This window comes from Castor canadensis, chromosome 2 (assembly GCF_047511655.1).
Source record: "Castor canadensis chromosome 2, mCasCan1.hap1v2, whole genome shotgun sequence".
In the NCBI taxonomy this organism is placed as follows: domain Eukaryota; kingdom Metazoa; phylum Chordata; class Mammalia; order Rodentia; family Castoridae; genus Castor; species Castor canadensis.
In genome coordinates, this window is record NC_133387.1 from 61,809,708 (window position 1) to 61,836,555 (window position 26,848).

The 26,848-nt window shown below is 35.4% G+C and overlaps 1 protein-coding gene across 2 annotated transcripts in view; it reads right to left on the reverse strand.

The window, feature by feature from the left end:
* Positions 1-671: 671 nt before the first annotated feature.
* Positions 672-26,848, reverse strand: part of Gnai1 (G protein subunit alpha i1) — a 91,530-nt gene continuing 65,353 nt past the window's right edge. For both annotated transcript variants that reach the window (XM_074064886.1, XM_074064887.1), the window contains exons 4-8: positions 17,803-17,960; positions 14,310-14,438; positions 8,746-8,875; positions 7,115-7,268; positions 672-2,752 (exon numbers count right to left, since the gene is read on the reverse strand). In XM_074064886.1, the coding sequence (XP_073920987.1) occupies positions 2,562-2,752; positions 7,115-7,268; positions 8,746-8,875; positions 14,310-14,438; positions 17,803-17,960 (762 nt within the window). In that variant the 3' untranslated portion in view covers positions 672-2,561. The remainder of the gene's footprint in view (positions 2,753-7,114; positions 7,269-8,745; positions 8,876-14,309; positions 14,439-17,802; positions 17,961-26,848) is intronic.

Below are 26,848 nucleotides of genomic sequence, written 5' to 3' on the forward strand. Positions count from 1 at the left end.
AGGATATGAAGAGTTCCAAATGCAAAAATTTTCCCCACTGAAGAATTAAATAATGATGATACTTAGAACCTTTGTTAGTCAGCTTCCTGTCACTATAACAACATACCTGAAATCACTAACTTGTAGACAGGCAAGGTTTATTTTGGCTCACTCTTTTAGAGGTTCCATGATCAAATAGTCTTGCTGTTTTAGTGCTGTGGCAAGGCAGCACATCAGGGTAGGAGCATGTGGCAGAGCAAAACCACTCACCTCACATGCAGCAGAGAAAGAAAGAAGAAGATACCAGAGCCCCATAGCCCCTTCAAAAGCAAGTCCTTTAAGACCTATGGACTGCCCACAAGGCGCCACCTCTCAAAGACTACTTGGGGGACATTCAAGACCAAAACTACAGCACTGGCTGAAGTGGCAAGGGTGAGAATTGGCTTCCAGGGAGAATGATGATAAATTTGGTTTGGGGCACAGTGAGCTGGAGCAGGTGATGATGAGTTCTCAGCAGAGGATATTAGGCACACAGTTCACACAATGTCGCATCTTACTGCAAGAGAAAACTTGTGGCAGGGAAAACTCAAGTTTTTGAAATAGATAAAACTAAAAAGGTAAGCACTGTAAAAGAAAAAATTATACACTGAGTCTTGAATTCTAAGGCAAAACGGGTTAGGCCAACAGGTCTGTAAAATTTTAAAAATTTAAATTTATTAGGACTTTAGTAACACAATTACACAGAATAAAGTTTAGGAATTCATCAATGATGATCACCAATATGTGCTTTTTGTGGCTTTTAAACCGTATTTCTCATCATTCAAATTTATTCATATTATGGCTAAATTTCATACACAGCTTCACAATGTGGATCTTACAGGTCTTCCATCAGTAAAATGAATGAAAACATATCTTTCGTGAAAGGCACATAAAGAATCTAAACTAACACTTAAGGAATTTTGATAGCCTAGAACTTCCTTACATTACAAAGAAGAAAAAAATCTCTCCTGAATAAAACAGATATGCAAGTAGTTTATGGTTACCCATATCCACACATATGCACAATACATCAATAAACATACTTTAACAAAATGATGACACATGACCAAACTCAGAAACTACTTACTAGCGAAACTTACTGAAAGACTTAGTTTTTCAGGATGAGTTAAAAACAACAACAAAAAAAACCCAGGGAAATGGGGTAGGCAATGCTATTCATTTTGCTGAAACAAGGTCACAGACACACTGTAAATAATCAAAAGAAAAATGATTCTGCCAAATTTCAACATCTAGCTGTTATGTAATACTTACTTGAGTATACATATAATCACTGATTTTGTTAAATACTATTACTCATTTTCTAAGTGTAATTGTCCATTTAATTCTCAAGAATAATAGCATAATTTAAAAAGAAATAATATAAATTTAAGCAAGTAGAATGAATTTGAACATCTAAGGGGGAAAGGGTGGAAATTAAACTTGAAACTGGTTACATGTATGAATTTTAAGCTTGCATAATATCATCAATAAAGTATTCAAAGATATTTCATCTTCCAAACAAGGAACTATCATGTATGCTAAATACAAGGGATTTCCCAAAGGAAATACACAAATGAATGTCTCAAAATTCATTATACTAAAAAATTTTACCCACAAAAATGCTTTCGATGTCCATCTAAACTTAGTTATAAATAAAAATGCAGTTATTTAAAGTGTATAAAATTAATCTGGCATCACCTTTAAGGCAATGCATGAATTCCATCCAGATATTAAAATTCAAAGTGAAAACAAACCAACTGAATAAAAATTAAGTTGAGAAGACTAAGATAGTATATCCTCAAAATACTGAAATTTTAGTTTTCCAGCCAAATCTAATGTAGAATCAGAGCAGCATGCACTCTCTAAAAGAAACATTAAAATCCATACAATGCTTAAATAATTGATTCAAAGGCAAGTATACTCATCCGCTTTAAGAACGTTTCAATAAAACATAGTAAAGAACAAATCATGTTATTAAAATAGTCTGTGCAATGTTTGTACAAATAACATTTTTATGAATACAAGTGTACATATAATCAAGGACAGGGCTATGACATTTCCTAATATTAATTTCTATACCTAAAAATTTACAGGACATGAACATAAATAAAGCTGTTTAAAACTGCCAAACACAGTAAATAATCTGTCATTTAGTACAAGGTACTTAATATTTATGTTATTTCCAAAGCCATCACACTAGAATTGTAAATTGCCACTCTTAAAACCTAAAAGAAATATGGAAAATTAAAGTTATAAATACATTATACATACATTTGGATATTTACACTTACACAGAAATCATCAATACACTAGAGCCCAGCCTTAACACTGTCCTTCACTTTCACACTGCAGGACCACCTTTAAGCTTTAAGAAAGGTCCTTGTATCACTTTCAGTTAAAGACACAAAAGAGAACAACTTTGGTCAGGTCCACGATGCATTTGCTATACTACATTCTGTGTCACTGCACGACTCTAGTCTAGAGAGATCCATATATAAGTATTCATTTGGTTTGAAAATGCATTTTATCATTAACTGCAAAACTTAGAAGAGACCACAATCTTTTAGATTATTTTTTATGATGACATCTGTTACAGCATCAAAAACAAACTGCACATTCTTAGTATCTGTGGCACATGTGAAGTGGGTGTATATTTCCTTTGTGTCCTTTCTTTTATTGAGGTCTTCAAACTGACACTGAATATATGCAGCTGCCTCTTCATATGTATTTGATCCTGAGATGGGAAAAGGAAAGAAACACAATCCAAACAAATTAAAATATGTATACTGCTTAGCAAAATAGACTTACAAATACTGAAGTCAGTTTCATGCATCAAGTAAACTATGTAGACTCCATAACTGTATTTTTCCCTTCTAGAATCAATTTCTTCTAAATGAAAAAAAAAACCTGTATTAATTACTTTTTAAAACTAGAAATTTCTTTAAAATTAAAACTCCTTTGTTGTGGTATTCCATGTTAGCCCTGGCCTTTGTTCCTGCCTAAATCTCAAGTGTCAGATCTCTTTTTCGTAACTGATACTCTATCTACATATCAACATTTAAGTACTCCGTTGCCTGATTGTGGCATGCTATTACAGTTCTGCCCAGTGGTGGATCAGTAACACTGGCTAAAGGCTGATGAGTATTTTTTTTTTAATTACCTTTCCTATTTACACATTAATCACCATTTCATGCTCATTTTCTTATTAAAAATTTTATAACGATCTACAATGTGGTTTCATGGTATGAGCTTACAAACAAAGCAAATGACACATTCCTGTTTTCAGGTAACTAAGGACTTCCTTTGACCACAAAGACTTTAGAAATTGTTTGGCAGTACCTAAAGAAAGTCACACATGAACTTTGACCCAGCAATTTAGTTTTTAGAACTACATGCATATAGTCACTGACAATATGCAGCTGCCTCTTCATATGTGTTTGATTCCAAGAAGAGAAAAGCAAAGGAATATATGAAGAATGCTAAAGGTAGTTACTTTAGGAACTAACCTAAAAGTTTATCAAAATTGCATCTGCTCAATAAATTCTGGTATATTTATATAATTAGTCACCATAAAGAAATGAGCAGAAAAGTACTATTGCTACACACGGTTACATGGATGCATCTCATTAACATTCTGCTAAACAAAAGCAGACACAAAACAGTAGACACTGTGTGATCCAAATGATGTTTGAAAACAATCAAATGAACAGATGAGGACAAAAGTCAAGTAAATGATTCTTTGTTCGATTAGTTAAGATTGAAAGGAGACATGAAAGGGCTTCTGGGAGTTAGAAAGGTGAATATGGTTGATACATTCTCTATACAAGAATGAATATAGAATTTTTAAACCTGTTGAAGCCACCATAAAAGGGGGACTAAGGTAGAAAGAAGAAAAACAAAGGAGATGAACCAATTTGGGTTATAATACATACATATATGGAAATGATACAAGGAAATTCCCTGTGTAGTTATCTTAAACAAATAAAAATGTCATTTTTTTTTTCATTTACAAAATTGGAGAACAGGAGGGTGGAACAGTTCCTCTCTGGGGAGGCTGGTACCAGTGTGATGGGGGAGAAGGTGGAGAAAGGGTGTAAGAGTGAAAATATAGTGCAAATACTGTGTACACATGTATGTAAATGAAAAAATGAGACCTGCTGAAACTATTCCAGGATGGAGGGGGAGGGATAAAGGAGAATGATGGAGAGGGTGAATTCAAGTATGATATATTGTAAGAACTTTAGTAAATTTCACAATGTACCCCCCCCAACACAACAATAAAAACAAAAGGGCTTCGGGGGTTCAGGAAATAATTCTATTTCTTGATCTGAGTAGTGTATATTACTTTTCCACTTTTCATTTTTTGTGTTAACCTTTAAAAAATCAATACTTCACACTTAGCTAACTGTGTGTATGGATATATTTGTGTATATAATAATAATAATGTGACAAAATACATTAATATAACAGTGTATCAAATGCTTCAATAAAATGTTCACCTGAAAAAAATTGTTTAAATCCCTCTTTTGTAATAATACAAAATTATCTGTCTGGCATTCAAAGTCTTCTGCTACCCAGTCTGCTCTGGAATGATTGGAGATGCTCTATTTCACATTTGGTGTTTGCGTAATGTACAAACTGCCCCTGTGTTCTGTAGTACTACCTGATCCACTTTCATATTTGCTCAAAATTGGCTCCAGATGGGTTCTATGTTACTTAAGAATTGCTATAGACTACAGAACACTCTACTTCAGTTTTTGTTACACTATCTCAAAAGTATTTTCAGCATAAAATCTCCTAAATGAGAATGTAACTTCAAGGAAAAACAACATATCCTATAGACCTTGAACCCCCTTTTGTGTTGCACTTAATATTCACAATATCATAGTAAAATGAAACATGACAGAGGCCCACAGGAATGTCATGTTAAAAGTACTTTGACAACATAAACAATGGAACTCCTATGTAAGGGACAAAAAGGTAAGAAAACTATAGCCCTTGCCAGCAGATAACCATATACTCTTACAAATCAAAATTTGTTTTATTAAATCATAATAAGGTTTGTGCTCCAAAATTCTGAAGCAATAAACAGTGTTTATTGGCCCAAGGAAGCTAAGGCAATCCTCTTAATTAAAAATATGTTTGGGGAAAATGGCTTACACTGATTACATAGCTCACTTGGTATGTATTTGCTGGGTAGCTAAAAAGCTACATACACCTCAAGAGCCACCACATATTCGAATGAACTAATGAATATATTCTTCAATCTGTTTTTAAATCTTAAGCAAAGAATAGCAAAGTGTGTGTTTGTGGGGAGGCTTAATGTGATGGAATTGGCTCAAGTGGTAGGGTATCTGCCTAGCAAGTGCAAGGCCCTGAGTTCAAACACTGAGAGCTGGGGTTGAAACAAGAGCAAATGAATCAATACTTATGCCAGGCAGTTCAGATTTTAAATTATAATCTTAACAATGGGAATATGAAAGAATTATGTAACATTCTTTTCTGTACAAAGATTCCAAGATCAGGGATTCTTACTAACTTGACAACATAAGCAAAGGATTTTTAACACATTATATACCTAACAAGGGAAAGGCTAACAATTATATTCTTGTTTGCTCTTAAATCCCTATAGGTATGTATTATTTATGAATTCATTTGGTGTGATAAATGAGAACATAATGGTTCTTTTGAATATGGTGTGTTTGGATACTATGACTTTCCAAAAGAAAGCAAAGGTTTTTGAATCACTGTGTGAACTTATTTTGAACTTAGGTATAACTCCACAGTATCCAAAAAGGTTATCATAATTCGCATGATTTATCAAAGAATATTTCCACTTTAGTTACAATGCGAATTTAACTAATGCATCTTAGTCGTTAAAGGTCTGGGTGGGAGTGCAGTGGACTTGGGTCTGGAATTGGACTCTGTGACTTCATTAAGCTCATATTCTCACCTGTCTAGTGGGGATACAGAAGTGCTGACAGCACAGACCTGTCTAACATCACCTGTGAAATGGCAGTAGTCATGGTACAACTCACTCAATACCATACTGACTAAAAGTTTGTTTATAACAAAACAAATTCTTAGGAGTTTTTTCTTTTTAAACAGGAAGGATGAGGTAAGGGTAAGAACTAAATAAAATCTTTGGAATATTTAGATTTTAGATCTAAATCATACAAATAAGTGATAACCACACTTTTTTTTTTAAGGCACAGAGTGCTCTTCACTAAAATAAAATCTTATTTAGAAACCCAAGGTATAAAACAGATGAAAACTGAGTTAGTCTGCTTTAACGTGAGAGGAGCTGCAAGGTGTGTGTGCATGTAAGGGGCCTACCCAGCTCTGCTACCAGCACTTACTTTCCATAGCCTGGGAGGCTCTCTGAGAAACTAAACTAGATCAAAGCCAATGTTTTAGCCCAATTCCTGACTTTACAGATAGGATACTGAAACCTAGGGAAATTAACTGCCTCGGTCAAGATCAAAGAGCCAATTCTGTAAAAGCTAGGACTATATATCAAGTCTGTTTTCCTCACTCTAGTACACTTTCCATAGTTAACAGAAGTAAAGTCCATTAACATCATCATTATTGAAGGTTTAGATTTCTTATGAAACCTTCCCTGACACTCCAGAGGAATTACCTGCCTCACGATGAATCTTCTTTTTTCCCCTTATAATAACATTCATGTTCCCTCTTGGTAGCATGCAGCACTGCTACTGTTTGCTGTCTGCTTATCAGCATGTCTGTCTTTGAGATCAGACAGGGAGCAGAGACAGTGTTTGTCACGCACCACATGACACCTGACATGGGATCTATGACTGGATGAACAAACCAGTGTTCTAAATTTATGAAGAACTGGAGTCATCACTGGAAATTATCTAATTGCTTTTCCATAAAATGCACATGGTATTTTCAGTAATCTCATCTACATCTTAAGGAAGTATTTGTGCTCAAATTCAGTTTGATAAATACTATCCTTTCACGGTTCAAAAGTTACTAAGCCAAGAGATTCAAACTAACAACTGAAATCTTGCTTTAGGGAAAGGTTCACTTAGAAATACCTCCTTTGATAAGTTACTCAGAGAAAGCAAAATACCTGCATATTCTGGATAGCAAATAGTGAGAGGGCTCTTTTTGATTTTTTCTTCGAAGAGATCCTTCTTGTTTAGAAAAAGTATAATAGATGTATCTGTAAACCATTTGTTGTTACATATGCTGTCGAACAATTTCATGCTTTCATGCATTCGATTCTGTAATAGAAAACAGAAACAAGTTCTCACTAATAACAAGGATTTTGAGGAATATTTTTTTAAATGGAAAAAGTTGCAGTAGGACAGTTGTTAGTCAGTTGAAAAGCAAGTAACATTCTAAAGGAGGACCCTGTTATGATACTAACCAACTCCATTTTTGTCTCTAAGCTGTTCTCTCTGAGTCCTTCCAGTTTATCCCAAATTCAAGGAAGAATGAGTGCTGCAGGCTTACACCCTATGACAGAACAGAGGCCCACCCACCAATAGGGAATAATTATCTCATAATGGGAACCAAATTATTTCCCATGCAATACAATTGCCTGACAGCCAGCAGCACCCCACAGAACCAACCAAAGAAAATGATCAACCAGAGCACAGTTAGACCAAAATTGTTAAGACTACACATGCTTCTTTCCCTCTTCTTGTGTACTTCTCATATTTTATCCCAGAGTTCTTCTCAGTATCCCAAAGATAGCTTAGGATGCTAGTGCCCCTGTTCTTCCCAGTATGGCCACTAAATAAATTCCTTTCCTACTTCACCATTACTAGCTACTCTCTGACTGGACTCTCGAGGTGGCAGGTACCACATTTGGTATGTTGGGACCCCTAGTCACTCTCCTGACCTAGGATTGCAGTTAACAATTCCACAAAAATATATTCTGCCACTTCAAAATAGCACACTTTGATTTTGGCAAGGTAAGTATACCATCATCACTTATCATTTCATTTATGTCATCATTACTTCTCATTGCCCACTATGTATCAAGCTCTGTGCCAGGAAACCACCTGATGCCTGATGTTATAAACTGGGGATCCCAAGCAAGAACACTTGAAGAAACATGCCATTGCTATGAAGGTCATCTAAGTTTTCATTAGGAGATAACTTATTTATACCTACTGTACTACAACTATATATACTTGATTTTAAAATACTGACATTTTAACCTGTTCTTTTAAGTACTGATTAAAGTTAATTTCAAATGGAAGAATTTTAACTTTATAATAAAAGTATTTCCCCCAGATTAATGGTACATTGAAACATAACTGAAAATAAAACAGAAGTAACAAAGTATAACATGTATCAAAGACTACTAAACTGACAGAAACAATAAGTGAAGAAAAATGAGTCTTGGTCTACTATGGAATTAACTTTACTGTCATGTAGCATGTAAATATCAGATATAGGAAATTCACAGTTAACTGTATAGGGTTGAAGTTGAGACTGATTTTCAATTTTTTCCTTTTCCTCAAGATGCATCTGGGCTGCTATAGCAAAACACAAACAGAAAAGCTGAAGCAAAGAGCCTGAACTTTCAAATAATTCAAGCATAAGCAACAATTTCTCAAGAATTTTTCTGGGAAAAGTTCTTGGCAACATTTCACACTCAACCCTTAGAAGTTTACTTTTTTTTTTTTTTTTTTTTGGCAATCATGGGGTTTGAACTCAGAGCTTCCAGCTAGAAGTAGTTCTGCTTACCATTTCTTCATCTTCAGCTAGAACCAGGTCATAGTCACTCAGTGCCACACAGAAGATGATGGCGGTCACTCCCTCGAAGCAATGAATCCACTTCTTCCGCTCAGACCTCTGACCTCCCACATCAAACATTCTGTAAGAGGAAAATTCATGAGTTGACATCACATTAAATGTTCAAAAGCTCTGAGGAGCTCTGTAATGCTGACAAAAAAACAAAAACAAAAAAAACCTCCAAATAGCTGGGAGCATGTAGGATGACTTTGTGGGAGGAAAACAATGTCACAAATTGGTATTCTCAAGGGGGAAAAGTCTGCTCTGTGTTTTTATTTTTAATTGCAGGGAAAGTACCTCTAAAGTAAAAACAAAAATGTCCTAAAAAATTACGACATTCATGTGGGAACATGTGGAAACACTTAGAACATTAAAGCAAATATAAATTAATGGACTGCACCCCCTATAAACACTGAGAGTCCCATAAAGCAACGGGGAATGCAGAGATCAAAGAACACGATTCAATTTACCAGTCACAGAACATTACGGGCAAAGAAATGGCTGCCCTCTCCCTATTGAGAAGTGACTTCTCTCAGAGGCAATAAGTTAGACTTTGGTGTAAAGGAGAAACAATTCCAGGTAAGAGAACGCCGGGAAGGCAAACCAAACTCAGAAAGGGGCAGACAGTTTTGCCTAGATTATAAAGTAAAACCATGGTATGAACAAAAATGAGAACTGAAACATGAGGTAAATGGTGGCCCTACTGAATAGCTTTGGAATTTAGAGTGAAAAATACCTCAATTTTTAAACCAGATACAAAATCAAACCGTTGTAGGTTAGGGCAATGTTATCAAACAATGTAATGACAATGGCCCTTTCCTCTTTTTCCTGGGAAGACTTTCTAAAGTTAGGCAAAAGTTTAAATTTGCATAAACTACATTATGCAACCTAGAAATAACCACTTATATAACAGAAGCACTATGCAAACTAGTACATTTTTAAAGGTTCCATTTATCTAGAGGTGCACTAATTAAAACAGTCCCTATTTAATTTACAGGCAAAGAGAATTTTCCCTACAGAGCAATATTGGCCTATAAACTAAACCTGAGTACATCAACTAGTATTGTTATTTTTATCATCATTTAGGCAGCCTCCATGTTGGTTTAGCTAGAAATTGTTTACTAAAGCATGCCATATAATAAAACGATTCCATCACATAATAAATTAGAATGAGTGAGATACAAAAAGGGTAGAATACAAAGTAGATACAAAAAGATGGTACTGGAGACCAAACAAGAACAAAGTAAAAGATAAAATAAACTGACTTTAATTAGGTAACTATTTGATAAACTGCCTAGGAATATATAGCGACCAAGTAACATATTACAGATAACTTTTCTGACCAAATGTCACATATTCCCTGTCCACTCAATATAAAGCAGCAACACAACCCAACTCTTCCCACATTTTCTCTATGTGATGTTTACTTTCATGTGTCAACTCAATTATTTAATCAAACACCAATTAGATGCTTCTGCATTACAGATATGGTTACATCTACAACTGGCTGACTTCAAGTAATAAGGATTGTCTTAAATAATGCGGAGAGGTTTCATCCAACCAGTTAAAAGGTCTTCAGAGCAAAAATTGAGGTTTCTCAGAATTTAATATAATTCTTCCTCAAGTATGCACAACAGCTTGTGTCTAAGCATGAAGGCCTGCCCTACAATCTTCAGATCTGTCAACCTCCATAATCCCATAAGTCAAGTTCTTCAAATAAACACAACCTAATTTTTCTGTTTCTCTGGAAAATACAAATGATAGAACAGGGAGAGCAGTGCTACTGAAAGAAATATCTAAAATTGTGAAAGTGACTTTGAAATTGAGTAGTTGGAAGAATCTTGAAGCATTTCACAGAAAAAAATACCTAGAGTATCTTGAAGAAAAGGTTGGGAGAAATACAGATATAAAAGTTGATCCTGGTATAAGCTCAGATGAGTGAGGAGCACAGTAGAAAAGTTTCTATCGCTTCAGAGAGACTATTATCATGAACAGAGTATCTGTTAATATGTGAATGAGTAGAGACACTGTTAACAAGCACTCAAAAGGAAATGAAAAGCATGTATCACACACCACAAGAAAGGCAATCCTTGTTTTAAAATAGCAAGCAATCAGCTGAATTGCCTTTTATTTTGGGGTGGAAGGTAGAACTTGGATATTTAGCTGAAAAATTTGCAGTGTGGACGGATGTGGTCCTTGGGTCTCCTTGCTGCTTACAGTAAAATGAGAGCAGAAAGGTAAACCGAGGATTGAACTGCCAAGCAGCAAGGAACCCACCCTACCCATGCACAGATGAAAGATGGACATGTGACGACCGAGGCTGACACTGGCATGATACAGCTACGAGCTGGTGTATGTTATGAATTGCCAGCAACCACCAGAAGCTGCAAGGGAGATAAGGGAGATTCTCCCTCAGAGCCCTCAGAAGGAGCACGGCCTTTGTAGCATACTGATTTCAGGTTTTTAACCTCCAAAACTATGATGTGATAAATTCTACCATTTGTTATGGCAGTCCTAGAAAATGAATACATTTTCTTATTGTGCAGGTACTTCTTTACCATAAATTCTACTTTTCTCTACAGCAATTACCATCTCCTAAACATCAAATACTTGTTTCTTTTCATTGCCACTTCCTTATCCCAATTCCACTATAAGAATGTAAAAACAAAGACTTTTATGTCCCCAACATTGGACACAAAGTACTTCAAAGATATTTACTGACTGAATGAATGAACTGTGCCTAATGAATATTTTAAAAAACTTTCGAGAAATAACAGACTAACTTTGTTATGTGCAAGGTCCAGATCTGCAAGTTATGGTGTAGGAATGTTAAATCTCAAAGAGCTTCAATTATAATGAGGTTATTAAATAACTTGGCTAGAGGAAATCTCTTCAATTTATTTAATTTATAAACTATTAATGAATGATGTTTCATATGTTGGTAATAAACAAAGAACTTTTAGCTTAAGCCAGTAAGTAGTTCTCAAACTTTTGTGGTGAATCAGAATCAACAGGTGGGATATCGCCTGGATAAACCCAAAGTATGGAGCATTATTTATTGCTCCACATATACAATAGAATTATCTTATTTAATATGCTACTCTTTCAATTCTGAATTACTATTTTAAAGAAACAAAACAAATACATATTCCGTTCCCCTGTATATAAAAGTAAGGTTTTTGGATAGCATCAAGCAATAAATGAATTTGAGTTTTCTTAGGTGTTTTTTGGAGGGTGGAGATGAAAGGGATGTTGGATATCCAAGACGTGGTGAGGTATCCTTGGATTGTCATCTAATACTACTGTGGCCAAGATTGACTACTACAAAGCTAGTTGACCATTTATGGATATCAAACTCTAAGTAGGACAGTATATCCCAAAATCTATTACAAACTTATACTACTATGGAAAAACAGTAGAAATTTGTTTTATATTATGCTAATTTTATAACAGGAGGGATAATAAAGAAAACCAGCGATTCTTAAAGTAAATCACAGACAATGCCCAGGAATGTCTATTCACACAGATGATAATATGAATTCTTAAATTATAATAAATGCTCTATTGCCTCATTTTGTATTTGTTAATCCAACCATACAAAAAACGTGAAACATTTTATTTAGCAGTTAAACTGAGACAAGAAATTACAACATTAAGTATATACAGAACTACAAAGCAATGACAACATTCAAGGGTTCCCAGCAGAACTATTGTAAATACATTTCTGCCTTAATTTAAAGCTCATTTAACATATAAAAAGCAAAGTTGGAACCAGACACTAGCAATGATGACCCAAACACTGTATGCACAAGTAAATAAAAGAAAATAAATAAACTTAATGAAATACCTAAAAAAAAAAAAAAAAAAAAACAAGCTCAAATCTAAAATAAAGATAGTTTATGTGAAGTTCTAGAAAAACTTGTGGTCACCTTTTAAATCAGAAAATCAGAACAGTAATGAAATACATTCTGTAATATGTACCTCACTGAAGGAGTCTAAATGGAGTGTGGTAAGTGCGCATCATGGAAGGATCACGGATCAATGTTTTAAGACTGAAATCTACTCAGGACTAAAAGTGACTTCATACAGTCAGACTGTCTTAAGTACCAAATAATTCATTTAACATATGCCTTTGCTATTTTTCACCTTTTATGGAGTTTTCACCTTTGCAATGTTTTTAATAGGCAATAATTCATTTTATAATTAAGTGTTTGATCAAGGAGAAGACTGTTAATAGTCTCTCTGTTGGGACTCTTAATGGAGTTTGCCCAGCTACTTAACAGGGGAAAGCAGAATCCTTAGTTACTAACCCCAACTTTATATATTTTCTCCTTGACTTCTTGCCAGAAATATGCCATTACCTGAGTTGAGCATAACTATTTAAGTTTTCTTTACAACATGGTCATTAAAACAAGTAAATAAAACACACAAAAAACTAGAATCTAAGGTGCACTAAAATTAAAAAACAAATTTTAAATCCTCATTCCAACAATGAGGTTCCTTACCATTAAAAATAATTTAATAGCTTTAAGATAACTATGATAATAGTCCCCAGATGATATAACACAGTCATTTAATATTACAGAAGTACAACAAGCAGAATAAAAGGTAAATGATTCATTAAGAGAGAAAGCCAGGAGCAAAATATATCCAGAGAGCTCAAAAAACAATGAAAATAAAAAAGCAAAAACATACACAAAATACAAAGTTAATATTGTCAGATAAACTAATTATGATCTGTGTCTTCATTTACGGTGGCACGACAATGTTGGGAAGGGGCCACGGAAAACTGAAATTGAACTTTTGTTTTCTGGGAAACTCGATTAGGTGAATCACTGATAAATCAGTGATAAATGTCAGTAATGAAAGTATTATATTTAAAATACTCAGAAATATAATTGTATATATTTAACTTTGCTTTCGATATGTCACAGTGAGCTTTTTTTAGGAACTGAACTAATAATTATTTGTTTTTTACCTGACTAGGAACCTTCTTTTAAGATGCTTTTAAGCAATTCTACTTTATTACTTTAGACCCCAGGAAGTTCACAGTCAGTACACTCTAAGTAAACATTTCTTGTTTAAAATGGTACAACCGTCAGCTCACTATAAATGCACATTTTCACAAAACTTAAAATGTATTCTTCTTTTTAAACATTTCCATGTATAACCATATATTCTTAAGTAAAACTCTCTTTTTAACCTATAGATAGGTAGCAATACTCTATGGTACATCAGAGCAGCATTTTCTGTTCAGAAATAAAAGCTGGCAAACTATTTTCATTTGAATGACTATAAAAGTATAGGCCAAAGGCACTTGGTGGGCTAATTTTTTGTTAAAAGATTTAAAATATTCTTCCTAATAATGCTTTTCTTTTTGCCCCGAAGTTATTTTGTATACTCATCTGAGAAATGTTTTTCCAACTCTAAAACTGTTGTAACCTTCTATTCTTATATTTGATTTCTAATGTCTTTTATACACAAATTTATAAATCATATGTCTGGAAGCTACTCACTTAAAATGAAGATCTTTGAAAGTGAAATGGGTTTCAACAATTCCTGTAGTTTTCACTCGAGTTCTCAGCACATCTTGCTGAGTTGGGATATAATTGGATTGTGCTATTCTGTCCAAGTCATTCAAGTAGCTGAAAAAACAGCAGAACAACAAGTTAACAGTAAGTATAACTAATACAGATCATCTAAACAAAGACTAAAACAGTTTTCAGTGAATCCAATATTCTGAATTCACTGCAAGTTTTCAAGTTTCTGTATACTGTTATAAAACAACCAATAAAAACTTAGATGTGAATTCCTACTGAAATGAATTTCACTTCAGTATTTTTTAAATGTGAACTTTGTTTGTAGACATAGCAGTTCATAGGTGCACACCTGTGACCTCAGTTATGCAGAAGGTGTAGGTAAGAGGGCTGCGGTCCAAGACCAGTCCCATACTAGCATGAGACCCTATCGAAAAAATAACCAAAGCAAAAAAGGGCTGGGGCTGAGACTCAAGTGGTAAAGTACTTACCTAGCAAGCAAGAAGCCCTGAGTTTAAAACCTGGTACCTCTAAACAAGAAAATTCTTTATTATAATATTTTGATGTAACACTGTGCTCATGTTGTACTTTTTCTTGGTGAATTTATAAGTCTTTTTTAGAGGAAGAGCAAGGAAGCCTCAGGCAAAGGCTGAATGTGAAGTCTTTTCTTCTGAGTTTTTTGTCATACACAGGAAAACAAAGCATGCTCCTGTGTTCTATCTTTTACAACTCTCTAAGTCAATGTCTATATTTTACTTACCCCATTGACATATTTAGCCACTGAGCTAATACTCCCTGCCAAAGACACCAAATATGTTGTGACATAAAAATGCAGTGTTATCACACCGTGCATTGTAAGAAAGGAAATTATTTTGTGTCTGACTGCAGAAGTAATAATTTAAAGAAAGTCCAGTAAGGAGAGATAAATGTGAACCTGGGTGATTAAAGGAGGATTCATGGATACTGACAGGTGTAAATGGAAATATGAATAATGGGACAGAAAACAGGGAATGCCATTCCCATCAGAAGCTGTAAAACAGCGTGGAAACTAAGCCCAATAAGATACATTTAACCTTACATGAGGAGAAGCTCGCAATGAGTCTGAGGTCAGCTGAACATGGGAAAGGAGTACCATTGCAGTGTTCTGTACTAGAGAACAATAAATTAGGTACAGAGGGGGAGAGCTTATTGTTAGAAAATTCTGGTTTAACAAACAAAATAAAACATAGCAATATTTTACTAACTGACCCATTAAAATAGTGAGTTATTTTTATTTAAAATGTGCTGATTACTCATAAAGATATTTTTGATTAAAACTGCTATAGTTCTAATTGTCTAAAAATAATATGCACTTATATTTCAATAAGACTGAAAAGAGAAACAGGCATTGTGGAAAACTCACATTGTTTTAAGTGATCACAAGTTTAAACTGCAAATGGCAGCAGGCTTAAACAGCAAGCTGACGAGATCCCATGGCTTCAGGTAAAGAACTCAGAAATCAAGACGCCCTTTAAATACTGTGCAGAAAAAGGTTTCCACGACTTCCTTCATTCTTGAAAACTGAGTGAATTATTGTCACTTTAAGGTCAGAAATACTCAAAATGAAATAATGGGAATCCAAAGCAACACACTTCTCTCAATACATGCCCATGCTGTTTACACAGTTTGTTGACCAAGGAAGAGATGGCCTTCCATCTGGAAGTAGCCCCAAAGGATGAGGACTTTGGTCTACTGTCCCCAGCAGTGCTCCTCAATTACTGAAGCAGCTCCTTTTGCTGGGATTAGCAAAATAGTGATTCCTATTTAAATCTTTCTTCAGGAGCTGCTGGTGGTAAAGCAAATAATATGGTTTTGGGGTTGTGTTTTTCTTCTGTTTAATTTTTCCTGATTTGTGTTATTAATTCATTTATTATTAAACAAGATCACAATGGGTAACTATGGTTATACAACATTAGGCAAAAGTAGACATTATTGAATTTACAATGTAGTGACAGAGAGAAAATAATCAAATAGTTGTAACATAAAAATAAATCAAATACCCTCAAAATAAATGTAAATCTGAAGGAAAGTACATAGCATGTGTACCTAAAACAGAAAAGGACTTACTCAGTGGACAAAGGATATTTCCTTGGAAGCAATGATACCAGTTGTACAATAGGCTAATGTTTAATAAGAATATGCTACATATGCATTTGTAAATCCTATTAAATAACAATATATATTTACAGAAGTATAAAACACAGATTAAGGAATATAGAATTATAAAGATTGCTGTCGGTGATACGATGATGTACAGTATTGATTCACACTAAATCACACAACACACAGAGCATACTCAGATGTTCAAACTGATGCATGAAAAAATACCTAGGTCCATAACCCGTTTGTTTGCAGCAAGGTGCATGTATTTACCAAGACCTTCCAATACCTGTCATCTTTTTTTTTTTTGGCGCACTGGGTTTGACCTCAGGGCCTCACACTTGCTAGGTAGGTGTTCTTACCACTTGAGGCACTCCACCAGCCCCTGTCATCTTTTATCTTATACTTATTTTTCTCCCCATGGGTCAATACCTCTCTCAACAAAACAGTGCAATCTTGGAAGGCAAGGAAGAGTACACAACACACATTTTAAATAGAATTAACGCTACACAAATAGCAACTGAATTTTGACCACATGTGCCAAACTATGGAAACAAATAGTTGAGGTTGTTTTAAGACAGACATGTAGCCCACCAGGCTGGACTGGAACTCATGATCCATCCACTGAGATTACACATGTGTACCACCATACCCGGCTTTGAAGTTTTTTTGTTTTTTATTTGTTTGTTTTAAATTCTTTGTAGATCACCAAATAGAAAACTGGTTGGATTTCATTATAACCTACTTTGCATACTTTCTGGGATCACTACCTGGACTATCAGGGCAGATTTTTCTTACAAAGACCTGTATTTAAATATCAGTAAACAGAGTCTAACACCACAAGGAACAAACAACTGACAATTTTCAAGTGTAGAGCTATTTTATTTTGTGAGAAAATATCTTGGGATCACCATGCATCACTTCTAAAGGTCCCCACTTAAGGGGTGTGTCACTGAACAAGGAACTCTTTTTAGACGCCATCAGTATAATGAAAAGAATTCAAATCAGTTACCCTCTTGTTTAGCTAGCTCCAAGTCAACTAGAGATATACTCAAATTCACAGAGAATTTTTGGAAGTTCCAGTTACTTTCTTGGAAATATACTGGAAACATTCCATCCTGCCTGTTCCAATTAAGAGTTTACATAAGCCTGGGTCTCTTGAGACACTATTGAACACTCAGAAAATAGTACCAAGGCTATTTACAAACACACAAAAAAGACCAAGAAAGTTCTCAAATGTTGTTAACCTGAATATTCTAAGTTGTATTGGAATATGTCAGTAATAAAACTGACTTGGACAGGACAGTTTGGTTCTGAAGTTGTGATCACTTACTATGCTGCAGAATCATTAAGCTGGTACTCTCGGGATCTGTTGAAACAAGCTTGCACACCACTATCTTTCCACAATCTCTTTATAACTCCAGCAAGTTCTGCAGTCATAAAGCCTTCTTCTGCAGCTCCAGCAAGTACAAAGAGTTGGCGGGCATCATCCTGAATGGTCCACAACCAGTATTATAGAGAGGAGAAAAGAAGACATTAGAGATTTTTTAAAAAGCAGAAAAGGAGACATTAGAGGTAAAAAATACATAACAGTGAATTTCCTTTATGATTTTATAGTTTTTCTTTCTCTAAAACACCCCTGAAAACTTGGCTTAGCCAAAAGTACATAATCATAAATCACAAGCCTAGGCTTTGTGTGATTAGTGATTAGCAGTATCCATCATGATACCAGAAAGCTGGAAGAATGCCTAAAATTACAGCACCTGCTAACCGGCTGTTGCACAGTGAAAATGATTATTTTTGAGAAAGCAGGGAAAGAACTTATATTTGGCTTCTTCCTCCTCAAAATGTTTTCCATCTAAGGAACATAAAACATCATTAGAGATAACCTAATATTAGAATCTAATTGTTAGCTTTCTAATATTCTTCATAGATGTAAAGTATGTACAGAGAAGTGACAATCAATATGGAGTAGGGAAGAATAGTTTCATGTACTGGTTTTAAATTCTTTAGAGACTTTAGGAAGTAAAATCAGTAAAGAAGCAGCTGGAGCCAGGTAGAGAGAACAAAGTAAGCACAGCTTTGGAACACACATATACATAGAAGATACAACACGTACATTTTTTGGCGGTACTGGGATTTGAACGCAAGGCCTCATACTTACTAGGCAGGCAGTCTACCACCTGAGGCACTCCCCAGCCCAGGATGCAAAATTTTTTAAAGAATGCTATGAATACAGTTAATTCAATAAGTGTTGAGACAGAATGGCATTCAGCTATTCTGATCCACAACTAATCAACTACTCTCCATCAATGCTGTCAAAGAGAAACAGGACATTAAGCCACATAATGCAATCTAAATTTTCTAACAGCAACATTAGAAAACAAAAAACAAAAAAGCAAAGTGAAACTAACTGGAATAATATATTTGATTTAACCCATATACAAAATACTACCATTGCAACATGTAATTAACATAAAACTTTTATGTGAGATATTTCTTACTTGTTATATATATTAAGTCTTCAAAACCTGGTGCACAGTTTATACATATTTCAAAGTCATATGTGGGTAGTAGCTACCATACTTGATAACATAACTCTACAGCATCCAGGTAATTTTTTGGTTAATCAAAAAAAAAAAGAGAGAGAGAGAGAGAGAGAGAGAGAGAGAGGTGAAAAGTTGCTCTGTTCACAGAGGTTCTTTAGTCTGAGACATGTAGCTCTATATTAACAGGGTACACAGTCCCTTATTACTCTCAACGGGTATTTTCTGAAATACAGTTGGTCTTCCATGTCTGTGAGTTGTTAGCTTTTTAATTCTTCAGATTGGAGATATTTGAAAAAAACTGTTACTTGAAACTGAAGTTGTACAAACTTATCATTTCCTACTAAACATAGAACTATGGTATTTACATATTCTTTACATTGCATTTAGGTATTATAAGTGATCTAGAGATGACTGGAAGTATTCAGGGAGGACAAATAATACACCATTTTATACAAAAGATTTGTTCATCCTCAGATTTTGGTATCCACTAAGGGTTTTGGAACCCATTCCCCAGGGCTACTGGGGAACGACGGTCTTGTCGTAGATTCTTATAAAGTGACTGAACATATTGGGATATGGTTATAGAAGAGAAGCTGCATCTGGTGACGGGCTAGCAGAGAGTACTAGCTGACAATATAATTTCAACTTGTGAGCTTGCCAACTCGTGAAACATTTTCAGCTAGAAGTCATCATGAAAAATAATTAAGTCTCTCAGCATGGGAACACATTATTCAAGCATATGTTTCTTGTTTTAGTAACTCACAAGAGAAACTCATGTGAGCAAGCAGCGCAGGCATGATGTCTTTGACAAACCCTGCATCTCGGGGTTAAGTCATTCCTTAGCACCATTCACCTAATTACAGGAAACAACGATTCAATTTTCCAAATAATTACCTACCCATGAGAAATTTCTAAGTTTGAGCACTTTTATTTATTAAACTACATTAAACATAATTTCTCTATTTTAGAAGAGTACTTTTCAGTTAAGTAGGCTTTTAAATGAGCTTTCATTATAATATTTTTAGCAAATTTCAATAATTTTTTGACAAAAAGACTAATGCCCTCCGGTATGGGTCATCAGACCACAGTCACTTCAAACTTTCTAGGAAAAGATAGAACAAATTTCAGGAGCTGTTTTTATAAAATGACTCTCCGTGGCATTCAAAAATGTCTCTTACTTTTTATAGATTTCACATATAAGTGAGCTCATGCATTATTTTCTTTCTGTATCTGGCTTACTCTTAGCATAATGTCCTCTAAAGGTCTAAAAACAAAGGTCAAATATAAAGAGAGAGAAAAGAAATGGGAGAAAATATAAAGAGAGAGAAAAGAAATGGGAGAAGAAATGGGGGGACAGTATTCAAGGTAACCTACAGGTAGGTTGAACAAGCCTAAAGATCTAATGTACAACGTAAGAATATAAATAAAATTATGTTGTATTAGGGATTTTTAAACAAGGTGATTTAAGCTGCTCTTGTCACACAGAACAGTAACTATGTGAGATGATGGCTATGTTAATCTGCTTCACTACAGTAACCATTTAACTGTATGCATCCCAAAGCATCAAGTTGTAAACCTCAAACACAGACAGTAAAGTTATTTCTTTTTAAAAGTCTCTGCTTTACACACACAAAAATAGCCTATTCTTGAAAAATTAATTGGAATATTCACCTCAGTGTCATTAGCTAGACATCCAGATGAGTACAGTGATGTTAGGCATAATGAATTTTAGCAGAAAAAACACCACAGAAATTATTCCACAGTCTTTTGTTCAAAAAGAACTAAAGGCTCAGAGAGGTTAGGAAACTTACTTAAGTGCCTTTAACTATTCACCCAATAATCATATAAGTTAATAAATCAACAATTAGTTAAGCAACCATTGTCTAAAATAGAGAAATTTAAAAACTATATAGTATGATAATGATCTTATCTTGCCTTGAAATGAGTTTCTTGCAAGATTTATGTAAAACAAAAATTACTCAAGAGAATTTAGAAACATAAATGTAACTCAAACAATGTGACATAGGGCACAAAAAGGACAGGATTATTGAAGACACAACTGGAGTTTGGTCAGGAGGGCTACAGGTTAGTAAAGCACGATTCTTTTGAATTCCAGTTCACACAACAGTATGCTTTGGGAACTCAGAAAGGAGCTTAATAGGGTATTGTGTCAAGAGACAAATAGCAGACCTCTTTCCAGTGATGGTCAGGAAACGCTTAGCATAATGTACTTATTTAGTGATAAATACTTTATTTGAAGTTGTCACCCAATTTACAGGATTTGGTAGAGTCTGCCCTGATGGGAAATAAAAGCCTTTAAGGGATAATGATGGCTGTCTTCTGACATATTAAAGATCCTAAAAGATAATGAAAAAACTTCCTGTTTGCCACAGAGCAGAAAAAGGAGCATTTCCTAGGACCAAAAATTTCAGACTTCAAAAAAACAGGAACATTCAAAACCATCTAAAAAAATGAAAAAAAGGGGAGTTTTCAAACAAAGGCTAAATGATCATTTACAGTAACAGTAAGTATGGAGCCCAAAATTCAACCCCCAGTCCATTAAAAATTATAGGTAATTAGTTATCTAATGGGGAAAAATAATATAGATTTTTACTCCATTCATAGAACAAAACAAGTTTCAAAGGTATTAAAATAACAAACACAGAAACATACTAACAGAAGAATTTATACATAAGATTAAGAGTTTACAAAGAAAGCACCAAAGAGCCTTTCTAAACTACAGAGTAAATAATATGATAAACCAGTGTTTAAAATAGTGGTTATCTTTGAATTTTGGGTCATAGGAATAATATACTGCTATCATGTCATGGCTGACATTATATATGGAAATCCTTTGTTTCAATAGTTTAGCTTATTTCATTAACAACATTAACCAATAATATTGAAACCCACATACAATGATGAGTTCTCATTTATTTACCCCTACCACATTTCTACAGCATGCATTATTTCTCCAATAAATTTAGGACAGCTATACTACTATAATCAAAGTCAGTGTATCCTTGAGGAATTCTTAAGAATTTCGTGGACCCATCTCTCCATGGCTCATAGTGCCAATCTTAGTTGTTGAAAGACTGCTGTAAGAAACATGTAAATGTGAAACCCAAATTTTCTCTAAAAACACAAATCAAACTAAAAATGACCTGAGGCAAAACAGTAGGTATTTTTCCTTTTGTCTATAAGACTCCTTAAAAGGGGAGAAGCCTAAAATAAAATGTTAATTTTAACTAAATTGCAAAAAGCAAAATCTTGAACAAAACTCCGATGAATTTAGCATGAAACATAGCTTCATTGTATCAAGAAAGGAAATTACTGATAAAAATGCAATAACCACAAATGTAACCTTTTATGCATATTTATGAACCTTATAAATATATATGCCAATTAATACAATTACGTGTTCCTTGTATGTAGAATAGAACCTGCTGTCAACAGAGACATAAATTCACAAAAGTGAACTGAATCCAGGTATAATGACACATGCCTGTAATCTCAGTACTATGGAGACTGGCAGGAGGATCACAAGTTCAAGGCCCACCTTGGCTATATATAGCAAGACCCTGTTGCAAAGACCCAAAACAAACTAAGAGAAGTAAAAATATACTGTGCTAGAAGTACATTACATTTCAAATAATAGTATCATTTGGCCATATACATTGATATTTCTCAGAATCAAAATGTTATAAAATCATAAGCCTCTTCATCTTAGTTCTCAAACATAAAGCGCAATACTATCACACATGATTCAAATAATCATCTGGTAGTGATTATTGGTAAAGCAAGTAAAAATACCTGGGAGATGCTTTTGACAAAAGAGACTAAGGAAAGAGTTGAATTTACTGTATATGAAAAACCTACAATATGCAGAACAGTCTGGTATTAATGCAGATCAGTAGAAAAAAACCCTCAAATATGAATTTACTGCATGATAAAAATGGCAAGACAAATCCACAGGAAAGACTATGATTACTGATAAAGGGCTGAAGGCATGGCTCAAATGGTAGAGCACCTGCCTGGCAAGTATGGAGCCCAAAATTCAACCCCCAGTCCATTAAAAATTATGGGTAATTAGTTATCTAATAGGGAAAAATAATATAGATTTTTACTCCATTCATAGAACAAAACAAGTTTCAAAGGTATTAAAATAACAAACATAGAAACATACTAAGATTTACTCCCCCCCAAAATTTTAAAATTGCACAAATATTTGATAAATCCTTAGTTGGTCAGTGATTATTTAAATTTAAACACAATGGAAGAAACAGTAAGGGCAGTTTTAAATATACATATATAAGATAAGTTTTAAGACAACTAGCAAAATGTGATGAAATTCAAAATTAGTGGACAAAGGGTTAATCTATACATACATAAAAACAAGGAAACAGATAATCAGAATACCGAGACTCCAGAAAGTAAACACTGAGCACAAGTCACAATAGAGAAGTAAAAACAGAGTGTCAATAAGGACATGGAAAACTGTGTGAGGACACTAAAAGCCTGAACATTAAACTGCCATGATACTTCCTCCTAACAAATTAGCAAAGATTTTTTAAACGTAAGACTCCTAAATTTTAACTGGCCAAAGGGGTAAAAGAAAAGCACTTCCCATGGACTGCTGCTAAGAAGGTAAACTGATGCAACATTCCTCAAAAGCTATCCAGGCAGAGACAGAAACTAACCAACTAGCTAATGAAAATAAAGTTACAAAAATATTAAGCCAAAACATGACCATTAAGAAGGACCACACAGAGTTTTGGTTGTTTAAGTGAATTCAAGGCAAGGTTTCTGGTTCCTGACAGCCTAAGGTAATCCACGTAGGTATTTTCCAAATTATCTATGAAAGAACAGTCTTATAATACGGTTTACTCTGTCTTCAATCTATTTTGGAACTAATACTACTTACTAGAAACATAAAATTAAGTGGTATATAAAATATAAATCCATAAAGCTCTCAGAGTTAATATGTACTCTATCAAAGGCTGTAAGCCTGTGTAAACACTTATCCTTCCATTCATGCAGTGCCTGTGGACAGGCACTGGCCCTGGAGCACATTCTAAGCCACATTCTTCTAAGTGGCCAGTGCCAAAGGCATGTTAATAGGCTCCTGCTGAGTCCTCTCTAAGGTCACATCACTGGAAATATAACAAGTAAACTATCAATATATTACCATCTACAGAGGGTCCTCCCTCATTCTGAGAAAGTTTTAAAAGGACAGTAGGCATAACATTTGATTGTTCTATGCCTGCCTTGAAAATGACTGTTTCTTCTCATTTTAAATAACTAATGTGTAATCTGCTTTGCAAATCTGCTGACTGCCAAAAACCTTACACTTTTTAAATCAATTCTCACCAAATCAATCTACGTATTAAGAGGTAATCCCAATCAAAATACTGACAGGCTTTTTTGTTTGTTTTGTTTCAACAAGGTTAGGGAAAACTGATTCTCAAGTTCATTTGAAGAGAAATGGATGAATGCCTTGGTATTTGGTAAAAGAACAGTTAAGGATGAGGTAATCTTAACCTGTTAGATATCAATTCTATGAAGTAAGAGAAATTAAAATAATGTAATTCTTACAAGAAAAACAGTAATAGTATAATAATTACAAGCAATAGCATCAACAAATATTTTATTGAGCATCTGAAGGATAGTCCCAGAAGATGGTAAAAAAAAAATAAGTGGTCAAGGAGACACCTCTCCTTCCCAGGAAACCTCTGTCTGCACCTAAAGACGTCTCTCCCTCAGGCAATGCAAAAGGGCTATAAAAACCTAATCTGCAACCTGACCGATGGGGCGACAGGGTTTCCGGGTCCCCCTGCATTCCCCACTATGCAGTCTTTCTCTTCTCTTCTCTACAAATAAAATCTTTCCAACCTCTGTTGCTGTAGTCCACCTGTGCTTTCATTCTCAGAGCAGCCTCAAGAACCCTGAGCACCTGAAATTCCTGCACATGTCATCTGTGCATCATATTTGGCGACCCACGAAGAGACCAGCTGTCACCTGAGGTGGGTATAGGTTGTGCCAAACTGGGAAAGGCTGCCTAGGAAAGTGATCATGACTGTTCAGCACTCCAATGGAGTCTGTTCTCCAGGAGAGTCCCCCCCACCATGGCCTAGCTACAGAGCAACTCTCAGGCTGACCTTCTCTCTCTCACTCTTTGTCTTGTTAAGGAGGATTTCTCCCTTGGAAAACTGAGGAAAAGCTTCGAGCCCATTACAGCTGTGAGGCAGGCAATCTGAGAGAACTCAGGGGCTGGCTGGGGGTTTATACTGGACCGCCAATGCTACGTGGGCAGAGCGAGACTTCAGTGCACTGAGGCTTTTTTTCCTCTCCTTAAACTCTAACTCTCTTTCTTTCAAGATCTGACCCACTTAAGAAGAGGTCTGAAAACAGCTGGTGGAAAGGAAAGTTTGTCTTCAAGCCATAAATGGTGTTCTGGCTGGGGCACTCCCCAGTGTCACCCAAAAGCTGGAGACACAACTTCCTAACCTGCCCTGAGGCTCCAAAGGCGGCTAAGTCTTGGACCCCTCCAGCCATGTCCGTGGCAAACAGACAATCAGATCTCTTACAAGTCCTTCATGGTTTGCATAGCCTGAAAGTGGGGGTCACCCCTTACTTCCAGTGCTCCAGTACTGCCCTTGGGCAGGATCGACCTGAAGAGCAGTGGTAACCAATAATCCCTCCTGCATTGAGCCTGGAAACTCTCTTTTCCCCCAACCCTCAGTCTCTCCTTCCCCTTTCCCAAGCAGTTCAGGATGAGTGTCCCCACCCACCTCCCTTTGCTCTAAATAGCAGTGAGCTTCTTTCTTCAGGGAGTTTGGGAAAAATCTCTGCAGGCACCAGAAAGTGCTAGTCTCTAGTTTAGGCTTAACTGTCTTTGACAAGCATCAGGTTAACTGGTTAAACAGGTTCTTCAGCCTGCCCTCAGGGCAAAAAAAAAAAACAAAACAAAAACAGCTAAAAGGCAAAGACCTCAGGTCTTCTCTGTCTTCTCCCCTTACCAGAGCAAAAGCCCTCAGACACTCCCTCTCTTTTCACAGAAAATATATGCCTCACAGGATATATAGGGGGACAGAAGTCTACTTCATCAGGAGTCCCCATCCATGCCTCTGCAGGGGTCCTCCCTCTGGCCATGCAAGCCCTCTTGGTTACTTTGATAGAGTTTTGTTTTTTTTTTTTAATTACAAGCCTTCAGCTAGCTGGTAGAGGAGAGCCAGGTACTGGGTCGCAGAGCAAACAGACAAGTCAAATAGGTAAGAGGTTGGTCAAAGGTCATTTTGGGGCGGTGGCTGCACCTGAAATACCTGGAAATCCTACATGACCTTAGCCACAGGTGGCAGTGGCAGGAGCAAAAGAGAGAGAGATGGCCTCACTCATTAGAATTTCTCCTCAACTGGGGAAGCCGAGATAAAAGGAGAAACCTCTGTTAAGGTGATCAATTTTCCCTTGTTTCCCTTTTTAGATGGGGAATCAAGCCTCAAGGATCCAGGAAGGATCCCCTCTTGCCTGCTTATTAAAACATTGGAAAGATCTTGATCCAGAAAGTCTTCAGTAAAAGCAACTCAAGTTTTACTGCACCCAGGCTTGGCCACAGTATCCTCTGAGAGATTAAGAAAGATGGACAAAAGGGGGAAGCATTAATTATAATACCATTCTTCAATTAGATATGTTCTGTAAAAAGGAGGGAAAGTGGACAGAAGTTCCATATGTTCAACTGTTCTTTTTCCTAAGAGACCACCCAGAATGGCTGAGCAAATGCAGGCTAGATACCAAGATCATGATAACACTTTGTAAAAAGCTCCCAAACTCCCT